Genomic DNA, 14,015 nt, shown 5'->3' on the forward strand with positions numbered 1-14,015 from the left:
TGATGGGCTTCATTCTCAGTGCCGAAGACTTATTTCAGGCAAAGAGGAAGTACCGCGACATACTGGTGACATGGCCTATCGACTGCTGTTAGACGCAGACGAGGTGCGCTCAGATCCTGAAATGGGTCCAATCTTGGATGAGAAAGCCGTGACATATTGGTACGGGCCTGGTGCACATGTTGGTAGGCATCCTGGTTTTTTCTACGTGTTGACTCACTTCAAGTGACAGTGGTTAACTAATGGATGATAGTCACCTATGCTCTTCGTCAGCGAAAACACCTTAACATGGTGCTACTAGTCCCAGACGACATGCCTGAGAATGGACCGTCCACCTTGGCTGGACAAGTGGATGAGATGCAAAACTTGTTCAAAGATTGGGATCCAAGGTTAGTATGCAGTCTGCATGCACAGATCAAAACATTTATCTCCCCATCCAGACTTCCACGTGCGGCTTATCTAAGTTCGAACGTTCAATCCTGACAAACTCTGAACAAGAAGCTAACAGCAACCTCAGAATCGGCCGGCTTCTGTCAAGATGCAAGTCAGTCCTTCGTTGGAGGTTGTCCATATGGGATCCGATAGAATCATGGGTACATCCCAGTGGCTCTCTTGTATTGCTTGGGGACGCTGTCCATGCGACCCTTCCTTACCTGGCAAGTGGAGCAGGTATGTCCTTCGAAGACGGGGCGGTATTAGGGCAATGTTTGAAGGGCATGACCAAACAATCATCCACCGAAGACAAGCGCCGAGCCTTGGCCTTATACGAGAAGTGCCGAATCTCACGCACAAACGCAATCGTTGATCGCGGTAATGTGCAGCAAGAGCTCAATCACCTTGATGATGGCCCAGAACAAATTGCGCGAGACGAGAAGATGCGAGCTTACGCAGCAATTGAGGAGCAATGTACCCGTGCAAACAATATTGACTGGTCTACATTGCCAACCACGCTCTCAAAAGACTTACAGCCAGGGAATGACCCCCTCGTGTGGAGGAGATTCGGCGCTGGGCAGTGGTTGTTGTCTTATGTTCCTGAAGAAGACGTTGCAAGAGTTCTCTCTAGCAGACTATAGACGTGGCTATGATAGGCGTCATATTACAAATATAGAACAAGAATTGTCTGTGGTATCTATATCCTCCCAATGTACAATATAACTTGATTTACTTCATCTCCCGTACCACGTTTAACATACTTAGGACAGGTCCAATCCCCAAGTATCGACTTCACCAACAAAAGCATTCACTGTTTCGGCCACTTTTGCAACGGTTGCGCCGTCAAGGACACGGTGATCAGCGCTCCAGCTCATGGTAAGTCTTTGTCTTTTGACAATCTTTTCGATGCCGTTTTCATCTGTTTCAAATACCGGGACATCGCATGCTCGCCCGATCGCCACGATACCTACCATTGGAGGCACAATGACTGGGTTCACTACATCGCCCCCAATGCTCCCGATATTGCTAATAGTGAATGTTGCATCTTTGAATTCGGCCGGAGTCAGACGTCCGGCCTGAGCGCTTTTGCTCAATCGATGGATCTCTGCTGCCAGTGACAACACAGAGTGCTTCTCGACATCCCTAACGACAGGAACTAACAGCCCATGTGGCGTGTCAATGGCAATACCGAAATTGTGGGATGCTTTGAAGATCAAGTGAGGTTTTTTCGGGTCAGACGTTGTGTCGAGGTGGGAATTGAGCTTGGGATGAAGTAAGAACGCCCTTGATATTGCTTTCATGATGATAGGGAGCGCCGAAAGCTTGGAGATTGGTTTCTTGTCTGGGTTATCCGAAACTTGTTTAGCTCTTTGTTTGAATTTGGTCCGAGATTGATTGAGTGAGGTGACATCAACAGAATGAGTGTAGAGGAAGTGCGGGATCGCAAGTGATCTCGTCATGACCTTGAACATCTGGTCCTCGACGGGTGTCATACGCACGAGTTGGTCTCTCCCAGTGGATTTTGATGAACCATTAGGTGTTTCCAAAGGTCTTCCCTGGTCAGATTCTGTTTTTATCTTCATGGCAATGTAATCATGTACATCATCCTTGGTAATCCGACCCCCCTTCCCTGTTCCTCGAACCTGGCTAGGAGCAATACCGGCCTCCTTAAGCATATGTCGTACAGCTGGCGTCAGTAAGACTTGTGGCTCCGCTTCCGTCTCCACCCTTTGGTTCGTCACTGTGGTTTGCGCTCCGGGAGTGACTGGCGATGCTGGTAGAATAGCATTCATGTCCCTCTTATGACTGTTATCATGATCGAGCTCTGAGAGACTCTCGTCAACACCATCAACAGAAAATTTTCCGCTCGTCGTCTCTTCCACCACATCATCGGCTATATCCATGTCGAGTAAGGCCTATGGCAAAGGTTAAGAAGGGTCTTCCATTTGTGGAACAAGCGTCAATTACTTTACCAACAATTGCCACTTCATCCTGTTCGTAATGTAGCGCTTTCACAACACCATCGAACCTAGACGTGATCTAGAGACTGCATGAGCTCTATGCACGATTTCTAAGTTAATTGGCCTCCCTCACCTCCACGGTCGCCTTGTCTGACTGCACCTCGCATATCGGGTCGAACTGTTCAACTCGATCTCCGGGTTTCACGGACCAGCTGATTATTTGACACTCCGTGATTCCTGTTTCCATTAACTTAATATGTGATGGTCCCTGTGGCTACACGTAATATACCTTCGCCGATGTCTGCTAGAATATAAGGTCGAACCACTTGTAACGAAGGGGACTGGTGGAAACGCCGCCGCCAATCCTTCCGAAGGCCGGTATGAATAGGGAAGCATGATTGAGTCTGTCGTCGTGGAAATCTTGTGCTGCCACTGCATGCACATCTGAACACGAATTGCTTCATCCTTGAACCAAGGTGAGGTGAAACGCGACCAACGGGCAATATCTAGACCGAGCAAGCGGGCGGAACGATTCTCTATTTCAGAGGGTTCAGAGTGTGAAATTTGACCGAGTTCAACATTTATTCGTAGGAATAGAATTCTAGAAGCGTGGGCTCCAGAAGATGGTATGATCCAACATAACAAGAAACCTCTAGAGGAGCGATGTGCTTTTGGCTTGATCTTCACAGAGTGAAGACAACAGCGGCAGACAATGACCGAGATAACCGACGTTGGCGCTGCTGAGGATGCTACACCTCGGTTTCAGGGTCATCTCCGAACGATCAAACACCCTTTTTATCAGTAGATTGCAACATGCATTCTTGTTTGGCCACTCTGTATCTACGAGTATGCGAAGGACCGCCCCCATACTCTCCACATTTCGGGGAGGGAACAATGTCTCCGGGCCCGAAGCGGCCCACGCCTGTATGGCAATCGGAGTGTTTGACGCCGGGGACACCGAACCAATGAAGTGGCCCTTCCCTAATCATCCTGGACTCTAACCGGACTTCGAGATTGGACTATATGCTTGTCATCTGCAAAGACGGCATCCTGGTGGCGTGGCACAGGCTGTGAAGAGGTCCAGGCAGTGTGCATTGTGTTGCAGTTTCAACGTCGGCTATAGCTGACGCGCTACAATTCATCGGGAGTCCGTCAATGAATAACTTGTCATCCTGCCGGGCCACGATCTGATCTGCTGCCATTCAAGAGTTCACACACTTGCATAGTCGATGGCCACCAACTTCAACATGTTCCAGCGACAGCTTGCTGGGCCTCTAAGGAGAAACCTTCAGCACAACGGCCGCCGTTATGATTGGTACGCCCAACCCTCAATGCGGTGCAGCTCGAGCATGACACTTGGGGACATCTCAGCATCGTGAGTTGGCCACTTCCATCGTTTGAAACACCTAACATGATTTGCATCTTAGACCTCAGTTTCCTGGTGCAACTACGAGCCCTCTGAGCACGAAAATGGACTTCATTAGCCCACAGAAACTACCACCTATTGCCACCTTTCGAGTTATGAACATGAAGGGAGAGGTAGAAGACGAAACTCGCGGATCGATCGAAGTTACAGACGATCAGGCGCTTGAGTGGTATCGCAACATGGTTACAGGTTAGAATGCTGCTGAACTTTTGGATTCATAGGACTAAGCATGATGTATTTTTCAGTCAATATTCTTGACACCATCATGTCCGAGGCTCAGAGGCAAGGACGGCTCAGCTTCTACATGGTCAGTCTTGACCACTACAACCGCAACATCACATAAGTCCAGAAATAATTTCTTTTTTACAGGTCTCTACGGGCGAGGAGGGTATTATGGTGGGATCTGCTGCCGCTCTCGGACCAGAAGACATCATTACCTGTCAATATCGAGAAACGGGAGTGTTCCTCCAACGTGGATACACTCTTCAAGACTTTATGAGTCAGTTGGTTCACAATAAGAATGACCCAGGGAAAGGACGTAACATGCCATGTCACTACAGTGGGCGTGTCAAGACAGGAGTGGTAGGTGGTTCTTGGTCTGGTGCATCCCCTAAACCAGGTTTGATGAGCGTTCGTCCAAGACTAACTTTGCATTCCAGCATGCCGTTGCCTCAACCCTGGGAACTCAAATTCCGCATGCGACCGGTGCTGCGTATGCATTGAAGCTTGCAGACAGAGAGAGCGGTACTGACTCTCCAAGAGTGGCTGTCGCATATTTCGGTGACGGAGCGGCAAGCGAAGGCGACTTCCACGGTGCACTCAACCTGGCTGCTGTGAGAGATTGCCCAGCCATATTTATATGTCGAAACAATGGGTTTGCCATCTCAACGCCAACCACCGAGCAGTATCGAGGGGATGGAATCGCCAGTCGAGGGATTGGATATGGAATTGAGACCCTTCGAGTAGATGGGACCGACATATTCGCGGTGTACGAAGCTACCAAGGAAGCAAGACGTCGGGCCCTGGAGGGTGGTGGACGTCCAATTCTCCTCGAGATGATGAGTTACCGTATCTCACACCATAGCACCAGTGATGACAGCTTTGCGTATCGAACGCAGGACGAGGTACAGCCCTGGAAAACCAGTGTCAATGCGATTCTCAGGCTGAAGAAATGGCTTGAAAACAAGGACCTCTGGAGTGATGAGAAGGACAAAGAATTACGGGCGCAGGTACGCCGGAGCATTCTACAAGAACTCAAGGCCGCGGAAAAAGAAAAGAAGCCTCGTCTAAGCTCCATTTTCGACGATGTTTACGCCGAGTACTCGGAAGAGCAGAAGGCTCAGCGAGAGGAGCTCAAACGTATCATGCTCAAGTATCCCGAAGAGTATGATGCGGCTGATTATGAGGGAGGAATAAATTCTCTATGAGAGCTAATAACTGTACTTGAATGTTTTGCCTACTTTGTGGTTGACGGAGGCAACTGGTTGATTTGTGCCAAACCAGCACAATGACATGAACATCGAACCAGGAAGACACATATCCGTGAGATAGGTCACTCGTTAGCATGTGGCCAAGCTTTGTTGAAATCGATTGAGGTGAGTCATGAGCAGGCTTTCCTGGCACCCTCATTGATCAAATCTCGGAGTGACTTGGATGACTACGTTTTGTAATGATTACCGAGCAACTGACACCAAAGGTCATTGGAAAAGAAACAGCGCGTTCGGCGCGGAGAGATGTGAATCTGCGCCGACCTTGACCCTCAATCAATTTTCCCCGATCAGGCAACAGAGGCGAGTCCTTCGGGGCCTGGACGCCGAACTCCGTAGACCTAAGTAACCATCCATCCATCCATGTACTCCGGACCTATTCAAACCGGCCGGATAAGGTAGCCTGTACTCCGGAGCCTGGACTCCCTGAGATCTTCATATCATGCTCATGACCAATTTGGCTACTAGATGCCATGGATCTTGCCACAGAGCCTGTCCTTATGGAGTTCCACTCATGACGACAATCCAGGGCCCGAAACGAACCCGATGATAACCGTAAGCAGGCCAAAGCCATGGATGCGAAAGACTTTGTCAACTGCATCTGTGCTAGTCCCCTACAAGATCCCCAGTGTTGAAACCAAACCGCCACTCTTGCTCTCCTCAGATCAAAAAGAGATCCTCTGGCTTGCCTATATGTCATAGCGATCTCCCACTGTGTCCGTCAATGTGAAGCAAACAATGATCTCCTGTGCCAGACATTTGTGTGAGACTCTCAAGACGCGTTCTGCCCCGTCGCGTGCATATGCAACAGCAGGGGACGCAGGCAAGCGAAGATTGAATCTGCCTGTCGACTTCGGCAAGAGCCCGTTGCTACACCATACATCAGCCACTTTTCAGAATGTGCCAGACCTGCCCCAGCATGGAAAAACCACGAAACTCAATCTTTACCAGGCTGTGAATGCAGGGTTACGCGCTGCGCTCAAAGAGGACAACAAGGTGCTCTGTTTCGGTGAGGATGTGGCATTTGGGGGCGTGTTTCGGTGCACCATGAACCTACAGTCAGAGTTCGGGCCCGACCGAGTCTTTAACACGCCCATAACGGAGCAAGGTATTGTTGGAGCAGCGATTGGAATGGCTGCAGAAGGAGCTAAACCAGTTGTCGAGATCCAATTTGCAGACTACGTTTTCCCGGCTTTTGATCAAATTGTGAATGAGGCATCCAAGTTCCGATACCGTGAGGGTGCGACAGGCGCGAATCTGGCTGGCATGGTCCTCAGAATGCCCTGCGGTGGAGTCGGGCATGGTGCTTTGTAAGGAACTTGCATTTTGGCACGGAGTCTGCACTAACAAGGTCAAAGGTACCACACTCAGTCTCCTGAGTCACTCTTCTGTCACATCCCCGGCTTCAAGGTGGTGGTGCCTCGATCGCCTACCCAAGCAAAAGGCCTTTTACTTGCCTCGATCCTCGAATCCCAAGACCCGGTGATCTTCATGGAGCCCAAAATCTTATATCGAGCTGCGGTAGAAGAAGTTCCCGATGAATTATACACTCTTCCCCTAGGTAAAGCCGAAGTACTCAAGACTGGTAGCGATCTTACCATGATCTCTTATGGCCGGCCTTTGTATACCTGTATGGCAGCCATTGAAGCGGTAGAGAAGGCTTCACCGGGCCTGAGCGTCGAACTGATTGATCTCCGGACTATCTTCCCTTGGGATCGACAGACAGTGCTCGAAAGTGTGAAGAAGACGGGAAGAGCCATGGTGGTCCATGAAAGCATGGTAAACTACGGGGTCGGGTCCGAACTAGCAGCCAGTATCCAGGAGGCGGCTTTCTTGCATCTCAAAGCTCCCATTAAAAGGCTTGGTGGCTGGACAACTCATACTGGACTGGCGTGGGAGAAGTTTATCTTCCCCGACACAACGAGTAAGTCATTGCCACGTTAAATCACTGTGCTCAAGCCGCTGACTACAACTTGTAGGGATTTACGACGGCGTCCTTGAACTTATGGACTACTAATTCGATCGATCCTCACGCGGGAGAGTCTGGGATGTTGCGGCGACGGGCAAGGGCAGATTGGATCCTCGGAAAGTGTTAACTTCCTCTGCTTTAAGAGGATCAACATCTCAGGGATGATCGGTAGCAATGGCAGGGTGGAAGGGGATTGATGGCGTTGGGGCATAATGAAGCTCGAACAAAGATCCAAGCTGGCGATGTTGACACACACCAAACCCAGTGATGCTTGCGGACTTCCAAGTCGATGTCAATCTGGACAAACTCCAGCCGAGAGATCTCTCACCACAATCATGGTGGCTTTGCTGATTTCCCAAAGGATGCAACAAAACGAGACAATGGGGCAGAGGCCAAACCAAGCCGTTTGCAACTCACTAGGTCCGTGCTCATATTCTAGGCTGAAGATCTTCTGGTTGCATTCCATATACTCGATGCGCAAGTAACTTGGTTCAAGGCACTCCCCAGAGCTTACTTAGAAGAGATGTCTAGCTTGACCTTGGGAGCTGCAAGAATCATATTCTCCTTTAATTCCAGCGTTTTCGATGTAGCTGCCAATGTGTTTGTGTTGACCCAGAGACATTGTCAGCTCGGGGGCGAATCAGTATTTACGGGCTTTATGCGCTACAGACACTGCACATCCAGGTTGGTATGGCAGTGAAGATGACGGTGCATCTGCTACAGCAACATATTGGCTCACCAACGTCGGATGGAGAGAGACCGGGCAGTCCATGTTCTTCTGTCGGGAGTGATGCAACTATTAGAACAACGAAAGATATGAGAGGGCTGAACAGAGATAAAAGCTACAGCCCGTCAACAGATCAAAACCCTTCACCAGCGCAGCAGGGTCTCGTTCAGTCTAGTTCGCCGGTCCTGCGAGGTCACACTAGTTGCTCTGTGGACCATTCATATATGACCGGACACACCTGCACGACATGTCTGAGAGCACAATTAGGGGATACTCTGCATTCAAATTCTTACCAATCCACACCGACTTCCAGAAGACTTTGGTGTGAAGCAAACCCCTCCCTGGGAGCGCGAGAGATCATCTCTACTCGAATGAAGGGAGCTTGGCAGACCATGCCTCGAGGAGTGTTTAGTCGATCACAATTTGGAGCGGTCGGGGAGAGGCTCATCCCTCTTCCCTACCAAGTGTCGCCGTCCTATGCAAGCGCATGTTATGATGCTGTTGGATTGTCCTTATCCCCGGCAAAGGAGTCGAAAGGAGCATGGGAAATAGAGGAGCACGAGGAGGTGGCATCACGGTCGAGTACACAGGCCCGCGCAAGACGGGACAAAGATTCCCAGCCAGCTTGCCTCGTCCGTGGAACATCTCATTCCACCATCGTGGCCAGGAGAACCGGGCGCCCAACTCAGGTCAACACATCGGCCTCGATGTTGGTGTCGGCGTCAGCGTCTTCTTATTCTTCTTCCCCTGACAACAGCCTAGGTTGAAATGACAGTGGCTAAAAAGGTCAGGAGCTTTTGTATGGTGCCCGAGTCCACAAATGGGGAAGTGATCCTTCTGAGTTCAGGGTGGAATGAGATAAAAGTAGAACTACAATTCTGTTTCGTCGCAAGATGCATTTCAAGCACAGACAACCAATCCAATTACCATACATTCCAATCCGAACCAATCCTTACAAATCTTTCCGAGTCCTAACCTGTCCATCCAAGTCGGCAAGGTGGGCTGACCCCGTGGTACGCGCGTTCACATCTGTTGACAAGGAAGGGTCTCCCAAGTCGTCCAAGAGCGGGATACGATCGATACTTTTCCGTTTCGCTTGTCCCTCGGTGGCATCCTCAGGCCTACTGGGTGGACTGTCCATTGTGCCGGGGCTGTTTTGCCACTTGGCGACGTCGCGTTTCATCTGTTCCAACTCCTTTTGGAAACGCTTGCCAAAAATATCCATGTAATAGTTGGCGCCATTCCAGACACTCCAGCTGAAGACAGTCATGAGAAAAGCGGAGCTACTCCAGCGAGACCAGAACCAGATGGGGCAAGGCAGGATAGTGAGGAGTGCGTATGAGTACTGAATGAACATAAAAGCAGGCTCTTGCAAGGTGTCGGGAAGCCCTAGAACAATTTTGCCGATCCAGGTTTTCGCATATGATTTGCGTAGCCAAGTGAAGGAAGTTGGACGACCAGCAGCAATTTTGTCTCGTTTTCGGACGGTGATAAGAAAGTGATAAGAGAGCTGCCAGACCGCGTAGGGCACGGTGGCCCAGACCAACATAGCAAGTAGAGTGTAATGCTCTGGGGAGCTTGGCTCGCTGTATTTTATACTGTAAACGGCAGGGAATCGTTGTTTGAGGAAAGCGGCAGGGGTGAGATGGACGAGACAATGTAGCGTTACAGGAGGCATGACATGAATGAAAAGACTTGTCACCTTGTCTAGAGAGTGGAAGACAAGGGAGTTACGCCACATGGCGATTGCGACGGCATTGTTGCCATATGCGAGGCAGTACGTGCTGATGAACATGCGCTTGGACCGGGGAAAGACCCATATGGACAAGATGCACAAGGCGTTGACAAAGTAGCACAAGTCTGCCAGGAAATAATGATATCCCTTGCGGTGATAGGTGTACCATCGAATAGGCATGAAGTAGGCCAACTGTACCGTGAACCAATAATAGAAATAATGGGGCACGCCGCCAATCAGATAGCCACTGATGAAGACATTGAGGACGGCGGAGATGAAGGAGACTTTCTCTTTCAGGGTAATTGTGGCGGTATCATTCCATCTCTTATTCAGGTCGTCGACAGATTTCTTCATACGGCTTCGATACTTTGCCAGCTGTTCGTCGGCGGTCGGGAGACGTTTACGCCATTCAGCGACAGCGCGATCTCTGGCGTTGTTACCACTGGTTCGGATGCGCTCCTGTTGTTTTGCTAGCTTGGTCTTCTGGGCTGCGAGAGTGGCCTGCCATCGTTCGAGTTTGGAGGGAAGGGAGAGATTGTCAAAGATGTCAAAAAAGGTCAATTTGTCAAGGGGAACATCCCAATCCTCTTGAAGCGACTGACTCCCAACATACGATGAATTTCGAGAGAGTAGGTAGGGGCTGGACGGGGTGGAAGACAGATATCCGGGTGTGAGGGAGTCGGAGGGTTCTGTTGCGTTGGAGGTGAGGTCTGTGACAAGGCCATTGTCAATGTTAATGGGCTCAGACTTGGTCCGCGAAGATGGGTCCGGGTCGGATGGGTCTGCCATGACGCGACACAGATAGATCTGATACAACGGACGATCCGAGAAGCAGGAGTGATGCAGGATCAAGACGGCGTGTAAGAGCCAAGGGTTCTACCCAGCAGGGAGGAAAGTTATGGTCCTGTGCAGTGTGTTGGGGGATTCAATGTCATAAGGCTCGGGAGTGAAGGCTTGGTGGGATGGGTCATGTGGTAGAGAACCCTGGGTAACTCAGAACGAACATGAAGATGAACATGTCGCGAGGATGATGTCTAAGGCGGGGAATTGGCGGGTGGTTGAAGAATAGGGATGGATCAAGACATCGTGCTGAAGTGAAGCACGTTGACTGGTAGATGGAGTCAGGACAAAGAAACGTCGATGACAGACAATCTACGGAGTACTCGTACCTACCTAATGCGTACAAACGACGTGAGGGGGAACGCCTGTCTTGTTTTGGGACTAGCTTACTCGCACGGCGGAACACTCACGCGCCACACGCAGACGCGGCCTTTAGCCCTACGGTCGAGTCTGGGAGTGTTATGGCAGCAGTGCACGTGCAAGGATGGACATACACGTGATATATTCTTCTTCTGTCTCTTTCCCTCCTCTCTCTTCTTCCTTACTCGCTCTGGTTCCGTCCATCTGCTTCTCACACGGGTTGGAAAAGTTGATCAGCCATTTCCTCCATACCTTTGGGTGGCCTTCCTAACAGATTCTGAAGTAGCGGGTCCACCGTAGCTGCTTCTCCTCTTGCAAGTGCATCGTGCCAGCCAACCCAGCTCTCAATCATCCAGAAACTGTCTTTGGGCAGACTGCACTTCTCAAATTTGTGGTACTTCTCGGCCACATCCTTGCCCACAATCTCGACCTTGACAGTCCGTTGCGTTCTTGACTCGACCATTTTCGCGACCCCCCTTATATCGGTGGCTCTCGGCCCAGTCAGTCGTAGTGTCTGTCCACTGTAACGTTGATAATCTGCCAAAATTAACGCAGTTCCCTCGCCCAAGTCATCCCAAGAGACCCAAGAGACCGGTCCGTCGTTGGGGATGACCCATCGCAGCTCACTTTTATCATTCTTGTCAAAGTGGGCGTTTTGATAGCCGGCATAGAGCCACCAGCTTTCAGCATAAATGCCTTCTCTAACGATGACGTAGTTAAGCCCCGTCTGCTTCAGATACTCGATGGTCTTGATATGAGCCTGTTGCACTCCAGCGATACTCTCGAGGCCGGATTCCCCACCAAACATGAGACTCGTATAGATGATAGTCTTGATCCCAGCCCTCTTGGCGGCGTCAATGGCAGTTTGATGATGCAACCATCGTTCGATCGATGGTGACGGAAACGAGACCAGGAACAAGGCATCCGCACCTTGAAAAGATCTCTCTAGTGAACTTGGATCAGTAAAGTCACCTCGGCGGATCTCAATCCCTGCACTTCTGGCTCTGGATGAGACTTTGTCTGGATTGCTGGAAGAAATAACCATGTCCTTGGAAGGTATCAAGCCGAGGTCGAGGATCGAGGACAGAACCCGAGAACCAAGATGACCTGTGGTCCCCGTCATCACCAACATGATTGTACGATCAAACAGGAATACACGTGGGGCTCAAAGATGAATCTATCATGTGCACAGAGATTGAGGTGTTTATTCAAGCAAAGGTTTGGGCGAGCACCTTTGCCATGATGATGTTGTGATTGGCAACCCAAATTTATTATTATTAATTATTTAAATTCTCCGCATGGTCGATTACCACGACGACTTTAATAGGACTTCGCATCAAACAACTCCCACACTACTTAGGTAACTTGCAGTTCAAGCAGCACCATTATAGACCAAACACAATCATTCTATTCCACTTCCTACGCTATTGGGTAAAGGTGGTTGCAATCTCAATTCTATAATCCCTAAGTTAGTTCGTCACTATTCCCGTTTCCTGATCCTGGGAAAGCTCAGCCACAAAACAGCGATGACTGCGATCAAAGCCAGAATGATGGGTTGCAGTACTTCAACACCCTTCTTTGCGGCAATGGCGCCGATGGCAAATGGGAAGACAGTGCCTCCTGTACCTCCTAAAGCCATGGCAAATCCCAAGGCACTGACGTGGATGTGCTTGGGGAGCAATTTTGCCGCCATCATAACACCTCCTGGGAACATGGGGCCGAGGAAGAAACCCAGTAAGGCCACGGCTACGGCACTAACGACAAACTGTGGCACAAGCCAAAAGACAAGCTGCAGCGCAGTCGCAAGTGCCAGGTAGATTGATACACATAGCCGCTCGCCGTACCTCTCCGTCACAAAGCCGAGGCTCGCCCTGCCAGCAGCCATGCCAGCCCAAAATCCAGTTCCTGAGATGCCCGCGTCATATGGTGAGGCGTCCCGGACCCGAAGCATAAAGGTCACAACCCATCCACCCAGGCCCACTGAATACACCCACTCTGTTAGCCGACCAATGCTGCTTTGCTGTAGTGACGGGCAACAGGCACATACCTTCGACGCCCATGTACATCAACAAGTAAAGCATACAAATCCATGTCACCCGTGACTTGAGCGCTTCGCGGGTGCGGCTCCCTGTCGCATTCGAGTCACGAGGATGGTCCTTCTGGTACTGCTGACCAGTTTTCTTCCAGAAGGCCCAAGAAAGACCAACCCATTCGACAACAGACGCCGCAACCTATGCCATGGGTCAGATCGAGCAGGTGAATCAGCGGGGAACATGGGTACACTTGCCATGACGTAGTAGAAATTGTACCAAGGCAGATGGGCCCTAACAATCATGCTTGTTGCTATTAGAGGGGCGAAGAGTGCACCCATGGAATAACACGAGTGCAAGAGGCCCTGGACCGAGTTTGCACTCTCCATCGACCCCACCCAAGCCGAAAAGCATGCGTCGGTCAAGCCATTGCCGAAGCCAGACAAGATGTTGATCACCACTACCACGGGAAAAGGAGGATGCAGACAGATGACCAGATAGGTGATAATGTGACACAAGGGAGCAGCCAGCGCAATGCCCCTTTGGCCAAATTTGGTATGGATGGTAGCGTTGATAAAGGCAGCGGTGGAATATCCGACAAAGGGCGTCAGGAAAATCAACGAAACAAGTGTGTAGTTGAGATTATAATACTCCTCGAGATATGGAATGAGAGCACCGACGGCGGCATCGTTCATGCCAGCAATACCAAAGGAGAAGAAGGAGAATCCCAGTCGGGCGATGTTGCCCTTCGGTTCATTCCATCGTTGGATGTGGACGGGTGAGTCGGCAGCACCAGACCGCATTTCGAGCGTCTCAATATCGATATCGATATCTATATTAGCGTTCTGTGTCGTGTCGCTTTGCTTGCTGGAGCCAAAAATGCGCTTGACGAGGTGCGTGGTATTTTTTGATGGCGAAGATGGACCTCCTTCAGCCGGGCCTGTGACAGGATCTTCTCCCAAAGCAGGGGACATATCCTGTCGAGAAGGCACGTTGTCCGTCCCTAAAGCCATACTGAATATGTATGAGGGTCAAATTCGACATGTCGATG

General features: G+C 50.3%; 4 protein-coding genes across 4 annotated transcripts; 1 reads left to right on the top strand and 3 right to left on the bottom strand.

The window, feature by feature from the left end:
- Positions 1 to 5,904: 5,904 nt before the first annotated feature.
- PV10_05292 (uncharacterized protein) lies at positions 5,905 to 7,824 on the top strand. Its single transcript, XM_016369941.1, has 3 exons — positions 5,905 to 6,613; positions 6,662 to 7,227; positions 7,283 to 7,824. Exons 1-3 carry the CDS (start codon positions 6,042 to 6,044, stop codon positions 7,318 to 7,320), a joined length of 1,176 nt encoding a protein of 391 aa, XP_016222234.1. The 5' UTR covers positions 5,905 to 6,041; the 3' UTR covers positions 7,321 to 7,824.
- Positions 7,825 to 8,951: 1,127 nt separating this feature from the next.
- On the bottom strand, positions 8,952 to 10,523 carry PV10_05293 (uncharacterized protein; the record flags this gene model as incomplete). Its single annotated transcript, XM_016369942.1, has 1 exon — positions 8,952 to 10,523. The coding sequence occupies one exon, from the start codon at positions 10,521 to 10,523 to the stop codon at positions 8,952 to 8,954; it is 1,572 nt and encodes a 523-aa protein (XP_016222235.1).
- A 496-nt stretch (positions 10,524 to 11,019) lies between these two features.
- PV10_05294 (uncharacterized protein) lies at positions 11,020 to 12,159 on the bottom strand. Its single transcript, XM_016369943.1, has one exon. The coding sequence runs from the start codon at positions 12,064 to 12,066 to the stop codon at positions 11,146 to 11,148; it is 921 nt and encodes a 306-aa protein (XP_016222236.1). The 5' UTR covers positions 12,067 to 12,159; the 3' UTR covers positions 11,020 to 11,145.
- A 255-nt stretch (positions 12,160 to 12,414) lies between these two features.
- Positions 12,415 to 13,977, bottom strand: PV10_05295 (uncharacterized protein; the record flags this gene model as incomplete). The annotated part of the gene is made up of 3 exons (XM_016369944.1): positions 12,415 to 12,914; positions 12,982 to 13,165; positions 13,216 to 13,977. The coding sequence occupies 3 exons, from the start codon at positions 13,975 to 13,977 to the stop codon at positions 12,415 to 12,417; spliced, it is 1,446 nt and encodes a 481-aa protein (XP_016222237.1).
- Positions 13,978 to 14,015: the final 38 nt, after the last annotated feature.

The sequence above is a fragment of the Exophiala mesophila genome (assembly GCF_000836275.1).
Source record: "Exophiala mesophila strain CBS 40295 unplaced genomic scaffold supercont1.4, whole genome shotgun sequence".
NCBI lineage: Eukaryota > Fungi > Ascomycota > Eurotiomycetes > Chaetothyriales > Herpotrichiellaceae > Exophiala > Exophiala mesophila.